Source organism: Ictidomys tridecemlineatus, chromosome 2, assembly GCF_052094955.1.
Source record: "Ictidomys tridecemlineatus isolate mIctTri1 chromosome 2, mIctTri1.hap1, whole genome shotgun sequence".
In the NCBI taxonomy this organism is placed as follows: domain Eukaryota; kingdom Metazoa; phylum Chordata; class Mammalia; order Rodentia; family Sciuridae; genus Ictidomys; species Ictidomys tridecemlineatus.
In genome coordinates, this window is record NC_135478.1 from 229,391,420 (window position 1) to 229,414,759 (window position 23,340).

The 23,340-nt window shown below is 41.0% G+C and overlaps 1 protein-coding gene across 5 annotated transcripts in view; it reads left to right on the forward strand.

Moving 5' to 3' along the window:
• The window catches only part of Rbm33 (RNA binding motif protein 33), a 98,465-nt gene that overhangs the window by 57,004 nt on the left and 18,121 nt on the right, over positions 1-23,340 (forward strand). For all 5 annotated transcript variants that reach the window (XM_078040906.1, XM_040291213.2, XM_021727287.3 and 2 more), the window contains 5 exons: positions 6,959-7,091; positions 7,719-8,062; positions 9,766-10,128; positions 11,829-12,113; positions 15,266-15,919. In XM_078040906.1, coding sequence (XP_077897032.1) covers positions 6,959-7,091; positions 7,719-8,062; positions 9,766-10,128; positions 11,829-12,113; positions 15,266-15,919 — 1,779 coding nt within the window. The remainder of the gene's footprint in view (positions 1-6,958; positions 7,092-7,718; positions 8,063-9,765; positions 10,129-11,828; positions 12,114-15,265; positions 15,920-23,340) is intronic.

Here is a 23,340-nt window from a genome sequence, read left to right on the forward strand (position 1 = left end):
ACCATTTGTTTTTGTTTTATAGGGAAGAAGGAATGGGGTAGCTAGTCTACCTTAATCACAGTCAGGTTGTTTTTCATTCTGAATGCTTTTTGTTTTACACATTAGAACTCTAATTTATTTTGTTTCTCAAGGGCTGTCCCTGATATTTTGTCATTGATATGAAGTATAAGTCCTTTTCTTATTTGTGTGTTTGTCCTCAAAGAGATGTTGTTTTTAAAGTTTGCTCACTTAAAGTGACTAAATGTCAATTGTTGGAATATTTTAAAGTGTTGCTTTGAGATTTTGCCAGTCTAGTTTTTTTTTTCTTTCTTTCTTTTTCTTTCTATTTCAGTGCAATTTTTTTTTTTTTTTTTTTGTGGACAAATCACAAGTTATCCACATTTTAAAGGTCCTTATCTCTAGGGTATTTTAAAACCAAATCAGTTCTTTGATTGGATAAATGATATTTTTGTTAGCCAGTTAAATACCGAGTCGTTTGGCATTAAATAATTTATTAGTGCTCTTAGTTAAAACTAAAAATGAAAATTGTGTTTAAAAGACTACTGTGCTTTTAAAATTGAATTAGTCTTCTTAGTCATTACATTATTACTCAGATGGACCCAGCAGATGAGGTTGGCCTATGCCTTTGCTGTGTTGATGCAGCATCGACGGGAGTTGGGCTGCACTGTGGTGTGTGGTATCAGGTGGTGGTGACTGACGCTCGCTGGATGTGCCTTAAACGCCATTTCATGCAAATCATGTCTGATGAGACTGCTGCATCAAATCAGATTTTTTTTCTGTTGATAGGCCTTGCAGATGAGCATCCAGACTTTGTTCTATCCAGGAAAGAAAGTCTTTCTTTGAATTCTTGCTGTTTTTACAACATGCCTGCAGTGCCTTGTAATTATTAGCACTTAAGATAGGGGAGGAATGATGGGCATTTTTTCTTATCAAATCTATTGAGTAGTAGCAGAATGTGGTGGGAGATCCTTCCAGCTGTCAAATGTTGTCAGGCTTGCAAAGAAAGAATGCAGTTTAAAATGCAGGTGACATAATACCCAACATCCTCCACTTGCTTGTGGGTTTCTGATTAATCATGATTACCATACATTATCATACCATCAAATTTAATCATATCAATGAATTCCCATCTGCAGCAGTAACAGGAACAGCTAAACACTGTGGTAACAGCTATTAAAGAAGGTGGTTGATCAAATTCAGTAACCCTTTACTTTGACTTGCTGCTGTCAGCTCACATTGTATGGGTTGGGTGGAGATAGGACTGACTAAAGGCCACACTGGAGGCCAGAGAAGACCCATCCAAGTCTTACAGAACTGTTTTCTTGTGGAAAAACTGTTGGAATCATTGAGCTACTCTGTAAAAAGGTATGTGTTAAATTATTTTGTTTACTTTTCAGTAAGTGAAACTATTAAGTTGACAGCAACATCTCCATAAATCCTCTTTGGACATACAGTGCCATGTAGATGGCCATCTGCAATTTAAGAATTCCGTCTGTGAATGTGGGACAGTAACACAGAGTTTTGAAATCCTTCTTCCTGTGCCAAGGAGATCTCTATGGTCAATTTTTCATATTATATCCTACAGAACACACCCCTTTTTAAATTTTGTTTTAACATTTGTTTTCCTGGGAGTTTTTGAAGACCCATAAACCTGATTAGATGTATTATTTAGATTAAACTTTGAAACAGGTCCTTGAAAGTATCAAAAGGCATTTCTTCCAGAAGATCAGAATTTTTTTCACTTAGCAGTCCTTTTAGTGATCTGATCTGGTCTGTGAGTTCCAACCGTTGCTTACAGTTTTGTGATTGCCACAGTGAGGATAGAAGACAGACCCATCACCCCAAGAGTTCATGCTGGTCTTGCACAGACCCTAACAACCCTTGAATCTTCTGTTCCTGCAGTTCTGTGGTAGGAGTGGAGTCTTACAGTATGTTTTTCTCTGCCTGGCTTCTCTTTGGAGCATAAGCACCTGAGACCCTTTTTTTTTTTTTTTTTTTTTTTTTGCATTCCTTCAATAATTGACATTTGCGTGTTGCTATTCTAGTATATGGGTGTCCATTTACTAGAACATTGTGAGGGACATTGTCAGTGCCTAGGAGTGGGACTGAGAGTCTTGTGTTCACAGAGGGGAATCTTAAACTCTGCTTTAAGTTGGTCTGCTGATAGTACTGCTTTGCTTTGTAAATGGATTCCTTGTTTTCACTATACAGAAGCAGGTTTCCTGAAGATCCACGATACATGTAAAGATGATGGAGTGACCACTGTGTTTCAGATGTTGTGCAGGACTTGTGTTCAGCAGCCTTATGAAGCAGAGTGGTTGTTATTTTACCCATTTCACAGATTGAGAAGCTGAGTCATAGGAAAACTGATTGCTTCGGTTCATATAATTCCAGGGGATAGAGTTGGAACCAAGGCTCTCTTTTATGCTGTACCCTCTGCCTGAAGTACTAAAATGAACTTCAGTAAACTAAGGGAAAAAGTCAAGAAACTGGATCAGACTGACTAACACTTATGCCATGTGGGAGATCTGCTAAGTGGGCCTGTTGTGAGGAGCATGTTGGGACATTGTAGGAATGTAGGGCTTCGCATTTTGTGAAGGAATGTGAGTGATCTTTAGTAGCTTTGGCAGAAGTGATATTTTGTACTACAGAAAAGCTTCTTGACTTGTAGTGGTGCTGTGGTCTCCTGTTTCAACCAGTAACATTGTCTTCATGTATTTAAATCATGAGGTCCCCATCCACCCACTCCCCGCCCGCCACATGAAATCTGATACTTGGCATTGGATATGTCCTTCTTCAAAACATTAAGTGTGTGTCTCTAAAGATGAAATTATCTTCCAGGAAAATGAATGTAGGTATTTAAACCAGGCACAACCCAAAAGAAAAAAAAAATTATGGAGAATGCTGAGATAAGAGGATTAACATATTGTGATAGAGGGTTGTAATTTTAATTATGTGAGGGGTCACTAGTGGTCTTTATTCTTCACATTTAACCCATTTAATCAGAATTAACTGAGAGGTCTTCTTAAGTGTCAATTGATTTCTTACGTAGTTCTTTGCATTTTAAATGAGATTAATAAATGAAAACATAGAGGAAGGTTGTAATTTATTGAGATTCATGAAGTTTCAATGACATTGTAAAGGTATTTAATTAGTCGTATTAAAATATACAGACTGACCCTTTTAGGGAAGCTGATAAGTCACATCAGCTGTTAGAGCCTTTATATTCTTGGCTTTGTATGATTAACTTTGTGCCGAGCAATTTATGCAAAGTTTCCTCTTTATTTTTGTAACTGAAGTTATCAGTTCTTCCTGAATAGGATTAATATAGATAGCATCATGTAATTAACAAGAGATGCAAAAAAGGGAAGTATGGTCTGCGTAAGAATTATATGGGGGAGAGTGATAATTCCTTACCTTGGCGTTTTAAAGGGATATAAAGAAAAGTGAATTATTTGAAAGGATTGAAGTATTTTATTTCAAAAGGTAGGATGGCATTAGTATTAAAAATTCTGTTAAATGAAGTAGTTACAACTAATAGTCTTAAAATAGTTTTGCATTTGCTAGAAGAAATTTGTATGATTTATTGTTCTTTACCACCTGTGGCATGTGAGATATTGCTAAAGGAGGGAGGGATCCCGTCAGGAGATGCTCTTTGTGGTGGACATTGGCTTCAGAAACTGGGTTCTGTGGCATTACTTGAAGACTCACTGTATGAGCAGAGCACTGAAAAGAGTCTGAAAGTACAAGGTCTTGTCCTGAGCTGTCATTCATTGATGGTAGACCTTGGACTGGTCACTTTTAACTCTAAACCCTTCAAGGTGTCAGAGCTGCATCACCAGCTGCTGCAAAGGCTGTCCCGGCTGATGGGTGCTGCTTCTCTGAGGACTGCTCCACAGTGGGGAGAGAAGCTGTTCCCGTGGCTCACTGGCCCCAGCTCATGACTGTTAGGACTGTGGTCCTGGGAGATGGTTGGAAGAGAGCAGTTGTTTATCATGACACTTTAAAGGTTGGAAATGGTTTTTCGTGTGATTTTGGATAGGTGCTAGTTTTCCTGTTTTAAGCTAAAACTTCATAAAAACATATTTTTCATTTAAATTCCTCTGATTTTAAAAGTGTGTAACAGTGTGTCCTTCACTCATAACAGGGACTCCTTTAACAGAGACTGGCTTCTGTCAGGCTGGGTGCCGCCTTTCTAGCAGCTCTGTGCGTTTCCCATTTCCCAACAGAAATTGTTTTGGTGAATCGTATTTGTTTCTGTTGTATTTATCTGTTTGAAGCCTCACTTTTGCCCCCTTCCTGGAAAGAAATCTAGTCGAGCATACATGCACAAAATTTAAGAGAACAGTCTGTTTCACAGAAGAGAGTTTTTACTCAGGGCCACAGTTGTTTGTTTGTATTGGAGGCAGTGCAATCAGCAAACCTCTCCACAATCCAGAGGTCACTCTGTGTCACACCAAGAAACAACATTTAATCATATTTTTTAAATAACACAGAACCTTTGATTGCTGATTTGTTGTCATCCAGAAAGTTCTGAAGATTATTTTAAAACATGTTTAGAAGTGTTTGTGCAGATGAGGATCTCTTATCTGAGATGGTTAGAATCAGAGTGTTTTAGATTTCAGTTTTTCAGATTTTGGAATATTTATTGTGGACTTTGCTCATTGAGCATCCCCAGTGCAAAAATTTGAAATCTGAAATTGTTCTGAAATCTGTAAGTTGAGTGTTGATGGCTCAAAGAGTTTTTAAAATCAAAACGTTTCTGAATTTTGAATTAAGGATGTTCAGAATAATGTTGAAATGCAAAAGTAAAGACGGAGTACTCCTGCTGTATTTCATACATAGAACATTTAAGTTCCTGTGAAGGGCAGTATTGGTTTTGGTAGACAGGAGCACATGCATACCATTGATTTCACATTAAAAGTGAAAATATTTTTAAATGGAAGGTAAGAATTTGTCCATGAAAGAAAGTAGCCAGATCCATTGAAACTTTTCATGCATATTTAATATGTAACTGCTTGATAAACTCATGTTGTTAGGAACACTTTTTCTAGCATCTTATCTAAGTGGAAATATTAAAGAATGTTGAACTAAAGCATTATTAGCAGTGAAGTCTAAAATTAACATTTAATGATAAAATGCATGCATGTATTACTGGTAAAAAAACGTTTTAGTGTGTGTTGTATGATATGTATTTCTACTTTCTAGCGTCCCATTCCTCTTAAGATTTGCTATTAGGTAGTACCTTAGAGTGAGACGTTATGCCCCAGTTTATACTTTGGCACAGTGAAGGTTTCCTCCATGTCACCTAAAGTAGTAAAAAAAAGCTGCAAGAATTTGAGCTTTGGACCTTTCTCTTCCCCTTCTTTTAAGCACAGTGTCACTTGCCTATAATCCTAGTGACTTGGGAGGCTGAGGCAGGAGGATCTCAAGTTCGAGATTAGCCTCAGCAGGTTAGTGAGGCCCTAAACAACTTAGTGAGGCTCTGTCTCAAAAAATAAAGAGATGGGGATGTGGCTAGTGGATAAGCACCCCTGGGTTCAATCCCCAGTACCAAATATAAATAAATAAGTTTCTAGTATTTGTGGTTTCATTAAGATGTTATAATTTTGTTCTAACGCCGACTTCTTAGTTAGCTGGCAGTCATCTGGGAGTGTACAGTTGTTGCTGCATGTTCTTGCAGTGCCTCAGGTTGAGTAGGGTCAGGCAGGCTTTTAAGGGGGTGGGAGGGGTGTGGCATCTGAAAGAGTTATGTCCTCTGTTAACACACCTAGGACGTGGGGAACCATTAATTGTGTCAGTAGTAAGTGGCAGACAAGGCATTTGATTTTTAAATTCATGAGAAGGAAGCATGGTTTCTAAAAGTTGAGAAATATTAAGTACTTTAGCTTTGTCTCTTTCTGTGGTAGCATGTAGTTATTGAAAATGTTAATCTGTAAGAACCTGTTTGAGGGGCTGGGGATGTGGCTCAAGCGGTAGCGCGCTCGCCTAGCATGCGTGCGGCCTGGGTTCGATCCTCAGCAGCACCACATACCAACAAAGATGTTGTGTCCGCCGAGAACTAAGAAAAAATAAATAAATGTTAAAATTCTCTCTCTCTCTCTGTCCCCCCCTCTCACTCTCTCTTTAAAAAAAAAAAAAAAAGAACCTGTTTGAATTTTTTATCCAAAGGAATCCGATTGCATAATACTTTCTGTTGTTATAATTTGACTTCTTAACATGCATGTTTTTCTGTTATATTAGAGACTGTGGACTTTTGTTATGGTACAAATTGAATTTCTTTTCTTTTTTTGAAGTAAAGCAGCTTCATAACTGTCGCTTATGGTTGTGTTAAATAGATAGCAGAAAATAGCATCTTTGAGAAGATAAATGTCATGAATGTCCAAAGTAGACATTTAGTCTTTTGGATTAATGGGAAAGAAGGTCAATAATTGCATGAATTTTAGTAAGCTGAAAAATAATATTCTGTAGTGCTATAATAATTTTAAAATCCTGAATTAATTTTTTGATGCCTTTTTTTTTTTGTACTGGGGATTAAACCCAGGGGTGCTTTAGCACTGAACCACACATTCCCAGCCCTTTTTGTTTTTTTTTTTTATAATTTGAGACGGGGTTTTGCTATGTTGTGGGGATTGTGCTTGAACTTGCAATCCTCCTGCCTCAGCCTCCCAAGTATCTGGGATTACAGGCATGGCCATTGCACCCAGTTTTTATTGTTGACTATTGCGTTATGGTAGAATCACTTACTTTGTAATATGTCATTTATATGTGTGTGTGTGTGTGTGTATTGATATTTCTGTATGCCTACATACACACACACATATACACACACAGAAGCAGGCTGACCCCTGGAGATAAATTAGTTGACAGTTCCAAAGGAAAGCTTGGAACTGTATACATTTCCGAAGATTACAGGATGTTTTTCTGTCTTTCACTTTTTCCTCATTGTTTTCTTTAGGGCCCTCCGGAATTCCCACAGCACACACCTGGACCTGTTCCCAACAGTTTCAGCCAGCCCCCACGACTTCCTCTCCAGGACCAGTGGAGAGCTCCACCCCCACCCCAGGAGCGAGACCCTTTCTTCTTGGGAGGTACAAAGGAGTGCTGTCTGGCACTGGGACATGATGGAGGCATCATTGATGATGCAATTGAACAGTCACTGTTAAAACCAACCTTTACCCCTAGTGGGCAGTTGTTAGAGCCACAGGCCTTTAAGCTGTGGCAGCTGTGCCTGCCATTTCAGATGTTACAATCAGATAGTATTGGGTATCTGAAATGTGAAAATCTCACTCAAAGAAGGAAAGCGTTCATTTTGACCCACAAAGCAATCCAGAAGTAAGAGGCAAAAGGTAGCCAGGTGCCGTGGTACCCGCCTTTAACCCCAGTGGCTTAGGAGGCTGAAGGTGGAGGCTTGCGAGTTCAAAGTCAGCCTCAGCAAACGTGAGGTACTGAACAACTCAGTGAGACCCTGTCTCTAAATAAAATACAAAATAGGGCCAGGGATGTGGATCAGTGGTTGAGTGCCCCTGAGTTCAATCCCTAGTATCCCACCACCACCCCCGCAAAAAAAAAAGAGGCAAGATCTAGAATTCTTTCTAAATGTTCATACTCCATCACTATTTGTCATTTTTGTCCCAGGGTAAGAAAGTTCATAAAACTGGTCTTCTGAGAAGTGCATGATCCGTTTGACCTGAAGGTGGTGTTGTACTCCTATTCAGTTTCAGGTGAACCACGGTTCCCCAGTCATCTTTTCTTGGAGCAGCGAAGTCCCCCTCCACCACCGCCTCCACCCACACTTCTGAACAGCAGCCATCCTGTTCCTGCTCAAAGTCCCTTACCATTCACTCAGCCTGGACCAGCGTTTAATCAGCAAGGACAGCAGCCAGTGTTCCCGAGAGAGAGGCCCGTAAGACCAGCCCTGCAGCCCCCAGGTCCAGTGGGGATCCTGCACTTTAGCCAGCCAGGGTCAGCAGCCACCCGGCCTTTCATTCCTCCTAGACAGCCCTTCCTGCCTGGCCCAGGACAGCCGTTCCTGCCCACGCACGCCCAGCCAAACCTTCAGGTATGCACGTGGGCCAACCTTGGGGGAACCAGTCTATGCTGCAGGGGAGGAGTACTTTTTCAGATTTTCACTGTAATCTTTAAAGAGTAAGGTTATTAGTGTTAAATGTACCATTTACTAAACTCTCTTGATGATACTGTTATCTCCTGAAATACTAGGAGAAATGGAAAAATGTGTCATTTGGGGGGAGTCGGAAATGTCACTGTTAGGAGTGTTTTTTTTTTTTTTTTTTTTTTAATATTGTTTATTTATTTTTATGTGGTGCTGAGGATCGAACCCGGGTCTCATGCTAGGCGAGCACTCTACCGCTGAGCCACATCCCCAGCCCTACTGTTAGGAGTCTTTATTTTTTTATTTTATTTTTTTTAATGACTTTTTTTTTTAAGAGAGAGAGAATTTTTAATATTTTTTAGTTTTCGGCAGACACAACATCTTTGTTTGTATGTGTTGCTGAGGATTGAACCCGGGCCGCACGCATGCCAGGCGAGCGCACTACCGCTTGAGCCACATCCCCAGCCCCTGTTAGGAGTTTTTAAAAGATGTTCTTCAATAAAATTAGGACATGTTTTGATAATACAGTTGGTCACCTTTATAAGATGTCTTGAAAGATTTATCAGTGTAATTAAAGTGCTTTGTAAAATTATGTTCCCATACTAGATAGTGGGAAAAACCCCTTGGGAAGAAAACAGTGTTGGTGTTGACTCAGTGTTTGGCAATCTCGTATGCCCTCTGCTGGTAGGTGTTTCCTGGGCTGGTGGAAGTATTTGTGGCATCTTTATTATCCTGTGATTTCTTCTTGGATTTTGTGTTTATCATTAAAACATACAGTGATGGTCCAAGAGGAAAGTGATTGTTATCTAAGGTGTTAACGGAGGTTGAGGTGGTTTTTAAATTTTTATTTTAATGAAAAAATATAATTAATTCTTCTCTATTGCAGAAATATTAGAATATAGATAAGTTTGAGTGAGGAAATTAAACAATTCTGTTTCTCAGAAATGGCTGCCATGAACATTTCCTTTTTTTTTTTCTGGTACTGAGTGTTGAACCCAAAGGGTGCTCTGCCTCTGAGCTACACCCCAGTCCTTTTTATATTTTATTTTGAGATAGGGTTTCTCTAAGTTGCACGGGCTGGCCTTGAACTTGCGATCTTTGCCTCAGCCTTGTGAGTTGCTGGGATTACAGGTGTGGGCCCCTTGCACCTGGCGTCATGAACATTTTCATGTGTACATATACATATTTTTTTTTCCAGTTTTTTTGAAGCAGTGTGTCCTCATCCCTGTGCTTTCCTCCCAGCTCCCATTGCACTTCAGTGAATCGTCTTTCACTACTGCACGTGACCTTGGTGCACAAAGCTGCCTTTTACACTGATGCTGATTTTGCCCGCTTCTGTTGGTTTCAGAACTTTAGTATCATATTGGAGGTTCTGTGTTTGCTTACATCCTTAGTTACTTCCTTCACATAAATTCTTGGAATTCTTCGTAGAAAGGATTTAGGGCAAAAGTACATTTAGCTGTTATGATAGTAGCTGTTGATCATTATTGCACTTAGAAGATAGCATTACCTTCCCAACAAAGCCAAAGTGAAGCCTTGGCACCATGTTAAGTTTGTTTCTCAAGATGGGATTTTTAAGAGGACAGTTGAATTGGGTGTAGCTTGTTTATCTGTTTGTGAATTGCTGTTTCTCCCTTGTTTTGAACTGGAAGGGGCCATTGCATCCTCCATTGCCGCCTCCTCATCAGCCCCAGCCCCAGCAGCAGCAGCCGCCCCAGCAACAGCCCCAGCACCATCAGCACCAGCCCCAGCATCATCAGCACCAGCCCCAGCACCAGCCCCCGCTCCAGCCCCAGCTCCAGCCTCCGCACCAGCCGCCTCCCCAGCACCAGCCGCCTCCCCAGCACCAGCCACAGCACCAGCCGCAGCAGCACCAGCATCACCACCACCTTCCTGCCCCTCCGCCTCCTCTGATGCCCATGTCTCAGCCTCAGTTCAGGCCCCATGTACAGACTGCTCAGCCCCAACCCAGCAGCAGCCGGATGCAGTGCCCCCCACGCCAGGGGCTGCGGCACGTGAGTATCCAATGGCGTCTTCACTGAGGCCTCCTAGGGTATTTTTTGACTTTGAGAACTCAAGAGGCATAGTTGTTGAGTTAGGTTATTTTCCAGTTCTGATTTAAATTAACAAGTATGTCATACATTTTTCTGAAGTGAACACTTAGGAAATTGTTTTCTTAAATACAGAAATTAATGACTTATACACCTTTTATATACCCTTTTATACACCCTTTTATACACCTTAAAGAGTGTGTTAACTGATTTTGTCCCATCGTCCCAGATGTGGGACACTTATGAAAACACAAATTGAGCAATAGATGCACCACTTACGGTAACTTTGAAATAATTGTTTTTAGGCATCTATTTTTTTTTTTTGAGATAAATAATAGACAAATGATTGAAAAATATTTTTAAATTTATTTTGAGAATGGCATGAACTTTATTGCAAAAGTCACTTCTAAGTAAAATCATGTGTATGTAACTGGTAAGTAATAGAAGAAATGTTCTCACTAAAATATTTTTTAGAACTAGGTTGTCATTTTTCTAAGAAGGCACTGCATTTCAGATTATCAGTGGTGGAAAAGAGCTGTCCTATAAATAGGACACTGGGACAAAGCCTGTTGCATCCTGCATACCCATGTGAGTGCTCTGCCTGAACGGCAGCATCTAAACCAGCCACGTCTTGGGAAACCGACAAGACACTGTCAAAAAATTATAATGTAACCCTTCATTTGACCAAAAGTAATTGTTGAAGAGATCATGGAAGTCACTTCTTTGTATTTTATGTAATGTTTGCTCAGTGTCCTATTTATAGGGTGGCTTAATTATCTATAAAGGATGTCTGATCTATTGTCCTGGTGTCTTATTTCTAGGACTCTCTGCAGTTCTGTTCTTAGTGGTGATGAAGGACCTCTATGGTTATGGTTTTCAACCTATTTTAATATACCTGTATCATTGAAATATTTGCAGATTTGAAAACTTGGAACTTAGTAGATTTTAATATTGGCTTCAGCATCTTCTGTATCTAGGTATTTCTGTGGTAATAGATGTTAATTAAAAGGTATATAACCTTAGAAAATACTTTTGGGTGTTGGTCATTTTACCTTGATCAGTGACTTAATTTTGATGCATAGATTGCCTCTTTGGGCTGTAAACAGATAAGTAAATGAATTCAGGAAAAATGTTGTGACTATCCTGCCACCAGGGACTTCTCAGGTTCCTGGGAATACAGTGGTGAACAGAAGAGACAGATCTCTGCCTTCAGGGAATTTATATTCATTTGTGGGAAATTCCCACACATTTCTTTGTCAAGGACTTTGACTAAATACTTGATTCCTTCCCTGTTCCACATTACATTTTGGTGACTTAGTAGAAATGGTTTCCTTAAGGATTACTTGAGGCAGACAAAGTGCTTGAAAGAGTTGTGTTGAAAATATTGGCCCTCCATACTGAAGCTGCAAGCCACATCACTTGGTGTGGTTTCTACACTAAGCAGGAGGCTGTTAGTCTGTGGGCACGTAGGCTGCCTTGAACAGTGTGAGCCCTTGGCAGCAGAGGCTGAGCTGCCTTCGTGCAAGGGGGAAGATAACTGGCCAGAAGAGATGCCTGTTACTGATGAGGATGCCCTGTCATGTTTGCACTGAGTCATGTGTGCCTTTTTGTATCCTTCAGCCACATTTCTAGTTGTAATCAGAGTCTGTTTCTTCTTGCGATAGAATGCAGCATCTCAGAATGTAACCAAGCGGCCCATGCAGCAGATGCAGCCCACTGCTCCCAGAAACAGTAATTTGCGTGAGTTACCCATCGCGCCATCACACGTAATAGAAATGAGTAGCAGTCGCTGCTCCTCCACGCCTGCAGCTCAGGTGAAGCCGATCAGCACGTCCCCACCCGCAAGGGCTGTGGTGGCTTCCAGGAACTCACAGGCGAAAACAGAAGCAAAAGTCAAGCCAGTGAGCCCTGTGGCTCAAACTAAGGAAGAAGCAAAACCAGAAACAGAGGTGGGACATTTTCCTTATTAAAAAATACTTGGTCAGGGCTGGGGTTGTGGCTCAGAAGTAGAATGCTCACCCGGCATTCGTGAGGCACTGGGTTCAATCCTCATTACCACATAAAAATGAAATAAAGGTATTGTATCCACCTACAACTAAAAAATAAATATTAAAAAAAAATATATTTGGTCAAAGAGGAAGCTGTGTAATCAGCTCATTCACTCATCCAGAGTGTTAGTCACAAAATCTTCTCAGCTTCTTGTCCTCTGCCTGCTGGATCCTTCTTTGAAGCCTACTAGCATGTTCAGAGAAGATACACTTTTATTCTCCCTGGCTTACAATATTAGACTTCTTGTATTTGTACATTTGTCATTGATTATATAGAGTCAACTTATACTAGGGCTCACCAGTGTTTTCTGTAAATATTTTAGGCTGTATAGTACACACAGTCATAATTACTCAACTCTGCCATTTCAGCACAAAGGCAGTTTACAAATAGTTCTCCAAAGAGTGGATGTGCCTGTGTTCCAGAAAAACATTCCTTGGAAAACCAGGTCAGGACCAGGTTTGGGCTGCGGGCCCAGCACAGCCTGCTGCCCCTTGAGGTGCACTGTTAGGTTTGGGTGGCTTTTTTCAGTTTCACCTTCCATCCTAGATAGGACTGCTTGTACTATTGATCTTTAAGATTCGGAGGAGTGTGGTTTATTTAGAATACAGTTACACGTGTAGTTGATAATTTTAAAACAGGTATAGGAGGTTGTAAGTATAAATAATAAATGCAGGTCAGTATTTTACATGACTTGTAATTTGAGGTCCTCACTTCCCATATGCCTCAACTTTCTTCCCTGTTAAATGAGGATAAAACAAGCCAGAGTGTGCACCTGGGACCTGGTAAGAGACAAAAACATGGAAGTTTTATCAGTATTAATCACATTTATGAAGAATGTAATGAAGTAGCATGGTGGATTGATTACCTCTACTATAGTAATGATAGCATAATCTGTTTTCCTTAGGTAAAAATTTAGGTAAGTTATGATTTCTTAAAATTTTATAAAAACCAACTGGCACTGGTTTTATCTTTTAATTAGTTAATTTTTTTTCTATCAAATTTTCTTCCAATAATTCCTCTAGCAGTTGTAACGTTGCCAAACCAGAATTGTAAGTGAAAAGTCAAAATATTGAGTTACTGTTTAATAAGCTCTAATTAGATCTAGGGTGACTCTTGGTGTTATAATTAATATATAAAAATTATTGTAGATTAGCAAGCAGGATTGGAGTGGTTTATAAAGAATCCTTTCCCAAAATTTTGATAGTGCCTTTAATTTACATAGCTGGTTTCTGGCTGGTATTTGTGCACTGATTTGGTTCTGAAAAATAAAACCACACACATGCTTCTTTTCTTGTACAGTGACAGTGTCTGCATGACATGAGAAAGGGACCTTCTTGACACACGGCTACCAGCCCCCTGCTGTGTGCTCCTTTTGTGCACATTGGGTGAGGTAGAGGGCTCAAGAGTTCGGTAGTTACATTTTTTTTTTTTAAATATTGTTGTAGGTGGACACAATACCTTTATTTTTATTTATTTATATGTTGTAGGTGGACACAATACCTTTATTTTTATTTATTTATATGTAGTGCTGAGGATCGAACCCAGGGCCTCACACATGACAGACGAGCACTCTACCACTGAGCCACAACTCCAGCCCTCTGTGGTTGCTTTTAAACACGTCATTTGTGGAAGTGACTTGGAACTTACAGGTCACCATGGTATAAGCTGAATGTCCTAATTTGTTATTTTAATATTCTGTGTACCTCACCAGGACTATACATTCTATTTTTACTTTTTAGAAGAAATATTATCTTTGCTTAGCCAAATGTGGTGTATTATTTTACACTCCCAGTTAATGATGATACAATGAAGGATGATTGTCGATGGAAGTCTTTCTCAAGTCCTGCTGTCTGTATTCCTGAACACGGCCTGTAACTCTTGATTGTGTGGGGATATACGCTAATGAGTAGTGATTTCTTTGTGTTCCGAATGGTACATTGGGGTCCTGTCAGTGTATCCATAGCTCCCTCCTTGCTTGCTGCCTGCACCCTCTGCTCTTCACCTGGCTTTCTGGCTTCCCCTGGTGTTACTTCTTGCTCTGCCTGCCTACCTGGTGGCAGACCCTTACTGACCCTCTTTTCCTGTTTAAAATCTGTCCTAGGCTTACTTTGAGATGAGAAAACCCAGCTGTCAAAATTGCCTTTGAGGGAACATGCCCTCCATGAGGCTCTAAGGCACTAGCCAACTCCTCTGCATTCTTGTTTTTACTTTCCTGATCCTTCAGGTTTATTCAGGGTAGATGAGCTTGATAATAGGGGGATCCCAGATAGATTGAACACTAGGATTCTTTTTATAAAGGATCTGTGGGAATGGGTAGTTTTTATAGAATACCATTAGGTTTGTAAAATGCTTAACTTTTTGTAGGCTTTCCTCATTGGATGCCATTTATGAAAGTTACTGGACTTTTTCAAACGATTTTTTTTGATAGGCTTTCGGAATGGTTTCAGGTTGGCATATTCAAGGGATTCCTTATATACCATTAATATTCCAATACTGCAATTGACGACATTTTGATTCTGAGGAGGGTGCATGAGTTCAAGGTCAGAGAGATTGACTTGTGCTGTTCATTATAACCAATTATTCTGTGACAAATGAGTTTGAGATCAGGCTGAAAATTCTGTACGAAAAATCAATAGTTCTAATCAGGCCCTTTCAGGTCATTTACACCCCACCTTTTGTTGGTTTGTCAAGGAAGAGCCAGATAAAAGCCGGGTGATGGCAGGGCCTCGCTCCTGTTGCCATTCCCATTTAAAACATATTTTGATATCTTAAATGAATAGTTTAATTGGTTTCAAACTTGTAAATGAGTGGAAATTCACATTATTTCAGTTTTTAATATTCTGATAAGATTTTCCAAATTAGCTTTAGCTGTGTAATTTCCCCCACCCTCCCCAGAGGAGGGAATTATACTTAGTCTTTAAGCAGATTTTGAATGCCTTCTTTCAGACACTAAATTGAAAGATTTTCGGAAAATGCATCTTCTTAGTTGAAATAGATGGGATGGTTGCCTTCCTTTATACAGAAGAGTAAACTCTGGGTATTTCCATTTTAGTTTCCTGATGAAGATGAAGAAACAAGGTTATATCGCTTAAAGATAGAGGAGCAGAAACGCCTAAGGGAAGAAATTCTGAAACAAAAGGAGTTACGTCGGCAGCAGCAGGCTGGTGCCAGGAAGAAGGAGTTGCTGGAAAGACTTGCACAGCAGCAGCAGCAACAGCAGCAGCTCTATGCCCCGCAAGCCCCTGTGGAGCAAGAGGAGCAGGCGGCTGCACCCTCTCCCACTAATGGTAACCCGCTGCTACCTTTTCCAGGTGCACAGGGCAGGCAGAATGTGAAAAACAGACTTGTTAAAAACCAGGATGTCACCATTTCAAATACTCAGCCTAAAACATCAAACTTTGTACCATCTGGTGCTAACATGCAGTATCAAGGACAGCAGATGAAACCACTGAAACACGTGAGGCCCACCAAAACAATACCTCAGAGTCAGATACAGCCTCTGCACAAGGTGGTCCAGGTCAAACCTGTGGAGGTGGAGGAGCCCACACCCCCTCCACAGGCAGCTCGCCCAGCGTCCCTCCAGGGCCGGCCTCAGGACATGAAGCCTGGTGTGAAGAGGACTGTCATGCACCGGACCAACAGTGGAGGTGGTGGAGATGGGCCACACGTCAGCTCCAAGGTCAGGGTGATTAAGTTGTCAGGAGGGGTAAGTTGACAGAGTTTTACAGGTTCTTTTGAATCTGTTTCTTCTATAAGGTCCTTATTTTCAGAGATAAAAATTGCCACTGTTGGAATCATATAGACCAGCCTTTACCACTGGAAGTTGGCTTAAGAATTGTTTAAATTCTGCTTTTATCTGGGACCCATTTGAATTGTTTAAATTATCTCTTGAGTCAATTTAATGAAGACCAGGGTGGCATCCCACAATTACACATTTCTTAGGTTTAGCTTCTTTTTGTAGATAATTTGTGATAACAAATTGTTATAAATTTGTGATAACAAATTGAACAAACTTGATGCATCAAGTTTGTTGTGAAATAAAATTTCCTTTACACAAAGCAAATGCTTGGCTGTGTGTAGCTTGAGCTTCAGTGAGCAGCTGTGGGTGGAGAGGGCAACCAGCATGTGTACTTGTCCACTTTTAAGCAGCATTGGACAGACATTCATACCTGTTTTTCTAATTTCAAGACACATTTTCCCCTATCCCTGTTTTTTAGGCAGGGTCTTGCCAAATTGCTGAGACTGGCCTCAAATTTGTGATCCTCCTGCACCGCCAGGCTCTGGGATTACAGGCTTGTACCACTGTGCCTGGCTTTCTCCATACTTCTTTTTTAAAGTAGTTATAGTTCTAAATTAATCATGTATGTTCTTACCATGTGCTTTCAAAAGTAGAGCATGCCCTTGCTTTATTTAATTGTTTATTTATTTATTTGCAGTACTAGGGGTCACAAACAGTGCCTTGTGGGTGCTAGGCAAGCACTCTACCACTCAAGCTACATCCCCTGCTCTTTTACTTTTGAACAGTGTCCATTTCAAATCATTTTCAGTAAGGCACAGGAATTGCAGTTTTACTGCAGTTTGGATAATTTCAGCTCTTTGAAGTAATGAGCTACTGACGATAGATTCCCGTTATAGAAGGTTCCCCAGGAAAGAGGTGATGAATAGAGTTTCTGCTTTTTTATTCTGCCACATGATCTTCATGTAGTAGGAAACTTGCACCTGTGGCTTTAATTACGGCGAATTAAGCAAATTCCATGTAGAAGTTGTACTCTACAGTGCTGATACACATTGAGGAAAAAATGGGAAGGCTGTAAACAAGCTTTTAGAGTGAACCCACTGGTAATCACTGTATTAAAAGTGCAAAATATGCACATTGGGAGGGAAAATCATCTCTAACTGATGCACGGGGAGAAGGTGCTGCCTAGGAATGTGAAGGAACGCACAGCTTGGCATTACACTTGGGAGTGGCCTGGGCTCCGGAACACATCACTTCACTAGTTGACCAGTTAATTAATTTCAGTGCTTTTATTTCTAGGTTTGTCAAATAAAAATACGGCTTTTACCCATGTGTTATAAGAAAAATTTTATAGACTAATATGTTAGAAGTTTCGGATGTAGAATATGCAATAAGGCAACCAGATTTTGCTTTATTTGAGTCTGTTTTTTCTCACCTCTATTCATCGGGATTCAAAATGTTGATAATCAGAAGATGTTACATCATATTATTTTACTATATGAAGTTGTCTCTAGATGTGAACCCAAACGCCTGCTGGTTTCCGCAGAGGCTGTGGCCTTTCACGTGTGAGCCTTGTTTATGAGACTGCTGTGTTGATCAGAGTCTCGTCATTCTTGGATTGCAGACCTGAGTGGAGGCATGGCTGCTGCTGGGAACAGGCCTTCCCACACCGGCCAGTGCCCTGTCACGGCAGCAGGTGGAAAGGGCTGCATGCACCCTCTGTCTCAGTGGATGGCAGTGGAGGAGGGTCAGTTTTATACCTTCAGCAGCTTTTAAACAGGCTTTTAAATACTACCTTTCACGAAATTTTATCTACTGAAATTTTTGCTTTTTCTGCAGTGTTAAAATTTTTTTTATATCAGATCTTTTTCCAAAATCATGCTACCTAATTTTTTTAATACTTATTTTTTAGTTTTAGGGGGACATGATATCTTTATTTTATTTTTATGTGATGCTGAGGATCAAACTCAGTGCCTCATGCATGCTCAACCCCAGCCCCCATGCTACTTAATTTTATGTAAGTGGAGAAAACAAAAGAATTTTCCACAAAAATAGCTATCTGCCAAACCAGTACTTGGGAATAACTGTTCATTTGCCTCTCCAGTTTGTAAATGGCTAGTTAAACACAGACATGTTCGAGTCTCAGGATTAGTTCCAACAGCTCCTCCAGTATAGTACGTTGGCAACTTTTGGCTGATCAGATGTGTCTCTTGCTTGTATCTCTCTGAACTAGGATGAATAGCATTTCCCTAGTGATGCTGGTATTAGGTTGGTTTTTTCCTTTTGGAAGTTGGTGGGAACCATTCTTAAGAGAACGTATTCATAATTGTGGTTAGTTGCTAATTGTGTGTTTTTTCAGGCTGTGAAAAAAGGAAACAGATGAGTGCTGTCAGGTTTGACTTATGTATGCCCTGCTAGCTAATGGCAGCTTTTCTTGTTGATTGTGTACCCCTCGTGTTTGGTTATGAGCCCTTAACTTCTTTTCCTTATGCTGTGGATCTTGTGTATAAGGTTTCCTAGAGAGGTACCCCAGAGTCAGTTTTATTTACTCTTTTTCCCTAGCCTGAAGGGTTTCCTTCACCTTTTTCTGACCTAAACCTTTATCACTAATGAATTTAACAAAATGTCTCTCCCTGGTTATCAGTCTCCTGCTCGTAGTCCTCCTTGAGCTCAGTTAGGAGATTATGTGACTGATGCCATCCAGAGCTTGTCCCCTGTGGGTGACCACAGTCTGAGTATATCACGGGATTGCTCATGTGTGTTTGTGAAAGCAGAATTTTTTGCCATTCTTCCTACATTGCTCAGTTGGAAATATCTTACAACTTAATTAGGCTTCTCATAGTCCTTATGCCTGTGAGGCAATTGTGAATCAAAACAGAGTTCTCTTTTATTTCCCTATCTAATTTTCAGAATCAAACCATTTATCTTTGGGTTTATTAAACTGAGCTTTTGAAAGCTTCTGAGTCTTAAGAAAGTGAGCTTGTATTCCTGCCCTTTGTTAGGTATGTCGTCTTTAAGGTGATTTTGATTCACCCTGTCATAACATGATTTCTAATCTTTTATATGGGTCCTCTTTGTTCAGCTTTCTGCATTCTGGACGTAGGGAACATCTTCAGAGGAGTTTCCTAAAAATGACTTCTTGGTGTTTCTGCATGGTCATGATGATGTCTGCAGGTGCTACATGCTATTCAGAGGCTTGCCCTGGCATCATACTTGGTGTTGGCCTTTCTGAGATCTATTTTCATAGGGTACCAAGCTTGGAACACTCCTCCTTGAAGACCATGAATTGACCCCTGAGCCTAGATATGTGATACATAAAAGCAACATGACTTTGGGTGCAGAAAGACTCATGTTAGGATGGTTGTCTTTCTTTGCTTCCTTTGAGACCCTGAACAGTTCTTTTTTTTCTCTGAACTTCATTTCTGACTCCAATGGGATTGATAAAGTTGCTGTGAGGAGTTGATACATGAAAGCTTCCTGCAGGTAGAGGCACTTACAAATTGTTTTCTTTTTAGAATACTTGTAGAAATCGGGGGTTTCAAGCTGGATGGGAGCAGTGGCTGCTTTCTATCTAATGTTGAGCACGTACTCTCAACATCTGTGAGGTAGAGGCTCATTCCTGTTTCATAGGTGAGAAAGCTGGGTCTGAGGGAGGTCACATCACCAGCTCAGGGCCATATAGCTCAGTGGCAGGGCTAAGCCTCTAGCTTCAGTTTCACTGTGGCTCTCCAGCCCTGGCTTTATTCCAAAGAGTTCCCTATTCTACCTGCTGATTCTTTTATAGTGTCACTCATTTCTGTCTGAGGATGGTGTTTTGTTTTTGGTAAATGTGAAGCCATAGGGCTTAGAAGATTGTTGATGGAGGCTTCTGGAACCAGGCGGGTAATTAGGTTCCATTTTGCTTGCCCATGCCCTCCAATTGGTAGTGACTGACTGGAGCAGGATGTGCAGAAAGAAGGACCTGATGATTAGTGAGCCACCCCGACTATGGGTGCTGCTGGCTAGGGCTTCCTCCTGCATGCTGCTGGTTCAACCATCCCAAGGAAGGAGGTGATGAGCATATGAATCACAGCAGGTCAAGTATCCCATTTAAAACTTGGAGTAGAAATTATTGCAGGATTTAGAAAGTAAAAGAGACCTTTTGCTATGAAACTAATCCTGCACTGTTTATATGATTTTTTTTTGTTGTTGTTCTTCCCATTTTACTTTCTGGATTTGATAGGTGAGATTACAAAAGGAACAAATTGATGCTGCTTATGTCAGATGTCAGCAAATACTGCTTATAAAATTTAATGTGCCCCCCCTCAACATTATTTATATAACTATTTAAAGAATTGTATTTGGAATGGCTATCTTTTTACTGCTTAGCATTATAGAATAGTCTCTATTTGCTCATTTCATTACCACAAAATCAGAGCCACCGCATTGATGTATATTTGCAGGTATTCCTTGCTTCCTAATCTTGCACCAAACAGAGTTTAGTGATACACAGTTTTTTTTGTTGTTGTTGTTATTGTTGTTTTTAGTTGTAGTTGGACACAATACTTTTATTTTATTTATTTATTTTTATGTGATGCTGAGGATCAAACCTGGCACCTTACATTTGCTAGGTGAGTGCTCTGCCACTGAGCCACAACTGCAACCCATAAAATATGATTTTTAAAGTAATACTGGCACAGTTTTTTTAAAAAAATGCTTTACATAATGGTTGCACCCTACTGTTTTGCAGAAAATTTGGTATAAAATCTATGCTGATTATGTGGTAGAATATGAACTTCAGAAATTGAAAGAGAAGCCTTGTTAAATCATTATTCTAGTCATAACCGATACATAATCGAAAACTCCGTTCAAGTAGTAATAGAGCAAATATAAAAAGAATCACCTGTTTACTTCATGTGAGCTTACTATGGCGGCCTTTACCCACCCTTGGAGAGTAGACCCAGGGAGGAATCAGAACAATCACTAGTCCTGGGAAAGAAGGTCTGCTGCAAGGGCCTTCAGCTTCTGGGAAGTAGCTGGTCTCTGCTGTGTCTGCATCTTGACCATCTTCTGGAGGCTTGCCCTTGCTGCTGCCCTGGCTGCTGCCCTGGCTGCTGCGGCCTGATGAGCCCCAGCTGCTCACCAGAAGCTGGGGTCAGGTCTCCTTCCAGGGTTGCTACAGAGAGCTTAGGCTGTAGCTGGGTGAAATGAGTGGCAACTCAGTGTCACTATGCTTAATTTTCAGTTTCGGGGTGGGGAGGGAGGGGGTTATTCTGAGTAGCTGTAGGTAGTGTTCATTAAGAAAATAAGAGCAAGTACTTATCAGCTGCTTTATTCTGATCAAAGCAATGGAAATTTTAGGAGTTTGGCTGCAAATTAAGCAAACAGTCCTTTGTTCTGTGGGCCACACAGAGAAGTGGGAGAAGCAGACAATGCCCCAGCAGGAAATCCAGCTGTCCAGTTGTGATTCTCTTACATTTTATTTTTTAAAGGCTGTCAAATGCTCATACAGAAGGTCCCACTTTATCTGTGGGAGCTAGCTTTAGAGGACTGGCCTGGACTTGTAGGTCTCTTCCCCTACCTCCTTCTCAGGAGGTATCCTGCTCACCTGGTCTCTCTGGCTGGCTGTGTTGATGTTGGCGCAGCTTTACTTGAGAGAGGTTGTAAGGGTGGTGCAAGGAGCTCCCGTGCCATTGCCTGCTTGCATTTTCTTTCGTCCTCACCTCTTTTGTCCTCTTACACACACACACACACACACACACACACACACACACACACACACACACACTCACTCTCTCTCTCTCTCTCTCTCTCTCTCTCTCTCTCTCTCTCTCATTTTTCTCACAATTGTTTGCCAGTAGATTAGAGGCATAGTGTGTTACCTCAGATCAGAGACATTTTCTTATAAAACCATAGTTGTATATTGCAAAAATCGGAATGCTTCTTGTTGAGGAACCATACCATTATCGAAGCCACCGTCTGGATCCTGCCTAGGGTTCAGTCCGGGGCCATGTGCTGCATTTGTTGTTTCCTTCAATCTGGAACAGTTTCCTGACCCTTCATTTCTATTTTTTTTTGTTTTTTGTTTTTTGCCCTTGACATTTTAAATGGCAGAAGCCAGCTAGTTTGTGCAGCATCCTTAGTTTGGGTTTGTCTTGTGCTTCCTCCTGATCAGTTTCAGGTTGTGCACTTTTGGTAGGATGGCCACAGAGGGCTGTCATCCTCAGTGCCTCCTCCAGTCCTGAGGTCTCTCAGGAGTGGGAAGTTTGAATGGGACCATCCCAGAGATGGTGTTTGCCAAGTGTCCCCCACTATGTTTAGCACTGAATGTGCAGTCACTGGTCAGTCATGTGTGGGAAGATACTGTTGGCTGTACCCCTTCTGGTCAGAGAACCATGCCAGCAGTCACTGATGCTTTGCTGCTGCTGGTGCCTGTGTGTGTCAGCTCCGTGAGTCCTGTGGCCATGACTCACTCAGGCCCTTGTTTTCATCCACTGCGTCAGTATAGGCTTCTGAAATCTTAGGTTACTCAGTCAGCTACCATTCTCACTATTTACTTTGATGCTAGAGAAGTCCCAGATCAGCCAGTGAGAGTCCCTTTCACTGATTTCTATATCCTTGAATTATTCCATACCACTCTTTGACCTTGTGCTTCCTTCCTGTTCAGGAGAGTTCCAGTGCCACTTGTCTTTCTGCCTCGCTCTGGGATTAGTCCTGTCTCCAGGCAGCTCCAGTTCCTCAGAGTGGAACACTCAAGCCAGGGGTGCAGTGTTAGTTTTCCATCACTGTGACAAGAGACCTGAGGTCGTTAACTTGCAAGGAGGGAAGGTTTCTTGCTCACAGTTTCAGAGGTTTCAGTCCATGGTGGCTTGGCCTGTTGACTTTGGGCTCTGTTGACATAGTATGCTGTGGTGGGAGCACCTGGCAGAGGAGGCCTGTTCACTTCATGGCATCCAGGAAGCAAAGAGTAGTGTCCAGTGTCCCAGTGTCCCCTTCAGGGCCACAACCATGGTGACCTAACTTCCTCCCAGCAGGCCCCACCTCCTAAAGGTCCCACTGCCTCCCATGGCACCACAGTTGGGGACCAACCAAGCACTTGGTCTTGGGGGCCATTTAAGATGCAAACATAATAGGTTTCATATGGTTTCTGTTAGTGCTTCTAGGCCTTTCATGTGGGCTCTTCCTTCTTCAGTGAGTTACAGAGAGAGCAAAAGGAATCCTAAAGGGACTGCTTAAATAGGTCAGATTTGTTGTGTGTTACGTTTCTTGAAATAGGTCATTAACTGGGAAAAGCAAAGTACTTTTTCGCCACATTAGGTTCATTTTTTAAACCATTGTAGTTATTGGATAGTTCTAGCAGAAACAAACACTACTCTTTAAATATTTTAAACAAGGCCCTCATCCTCTGTGGG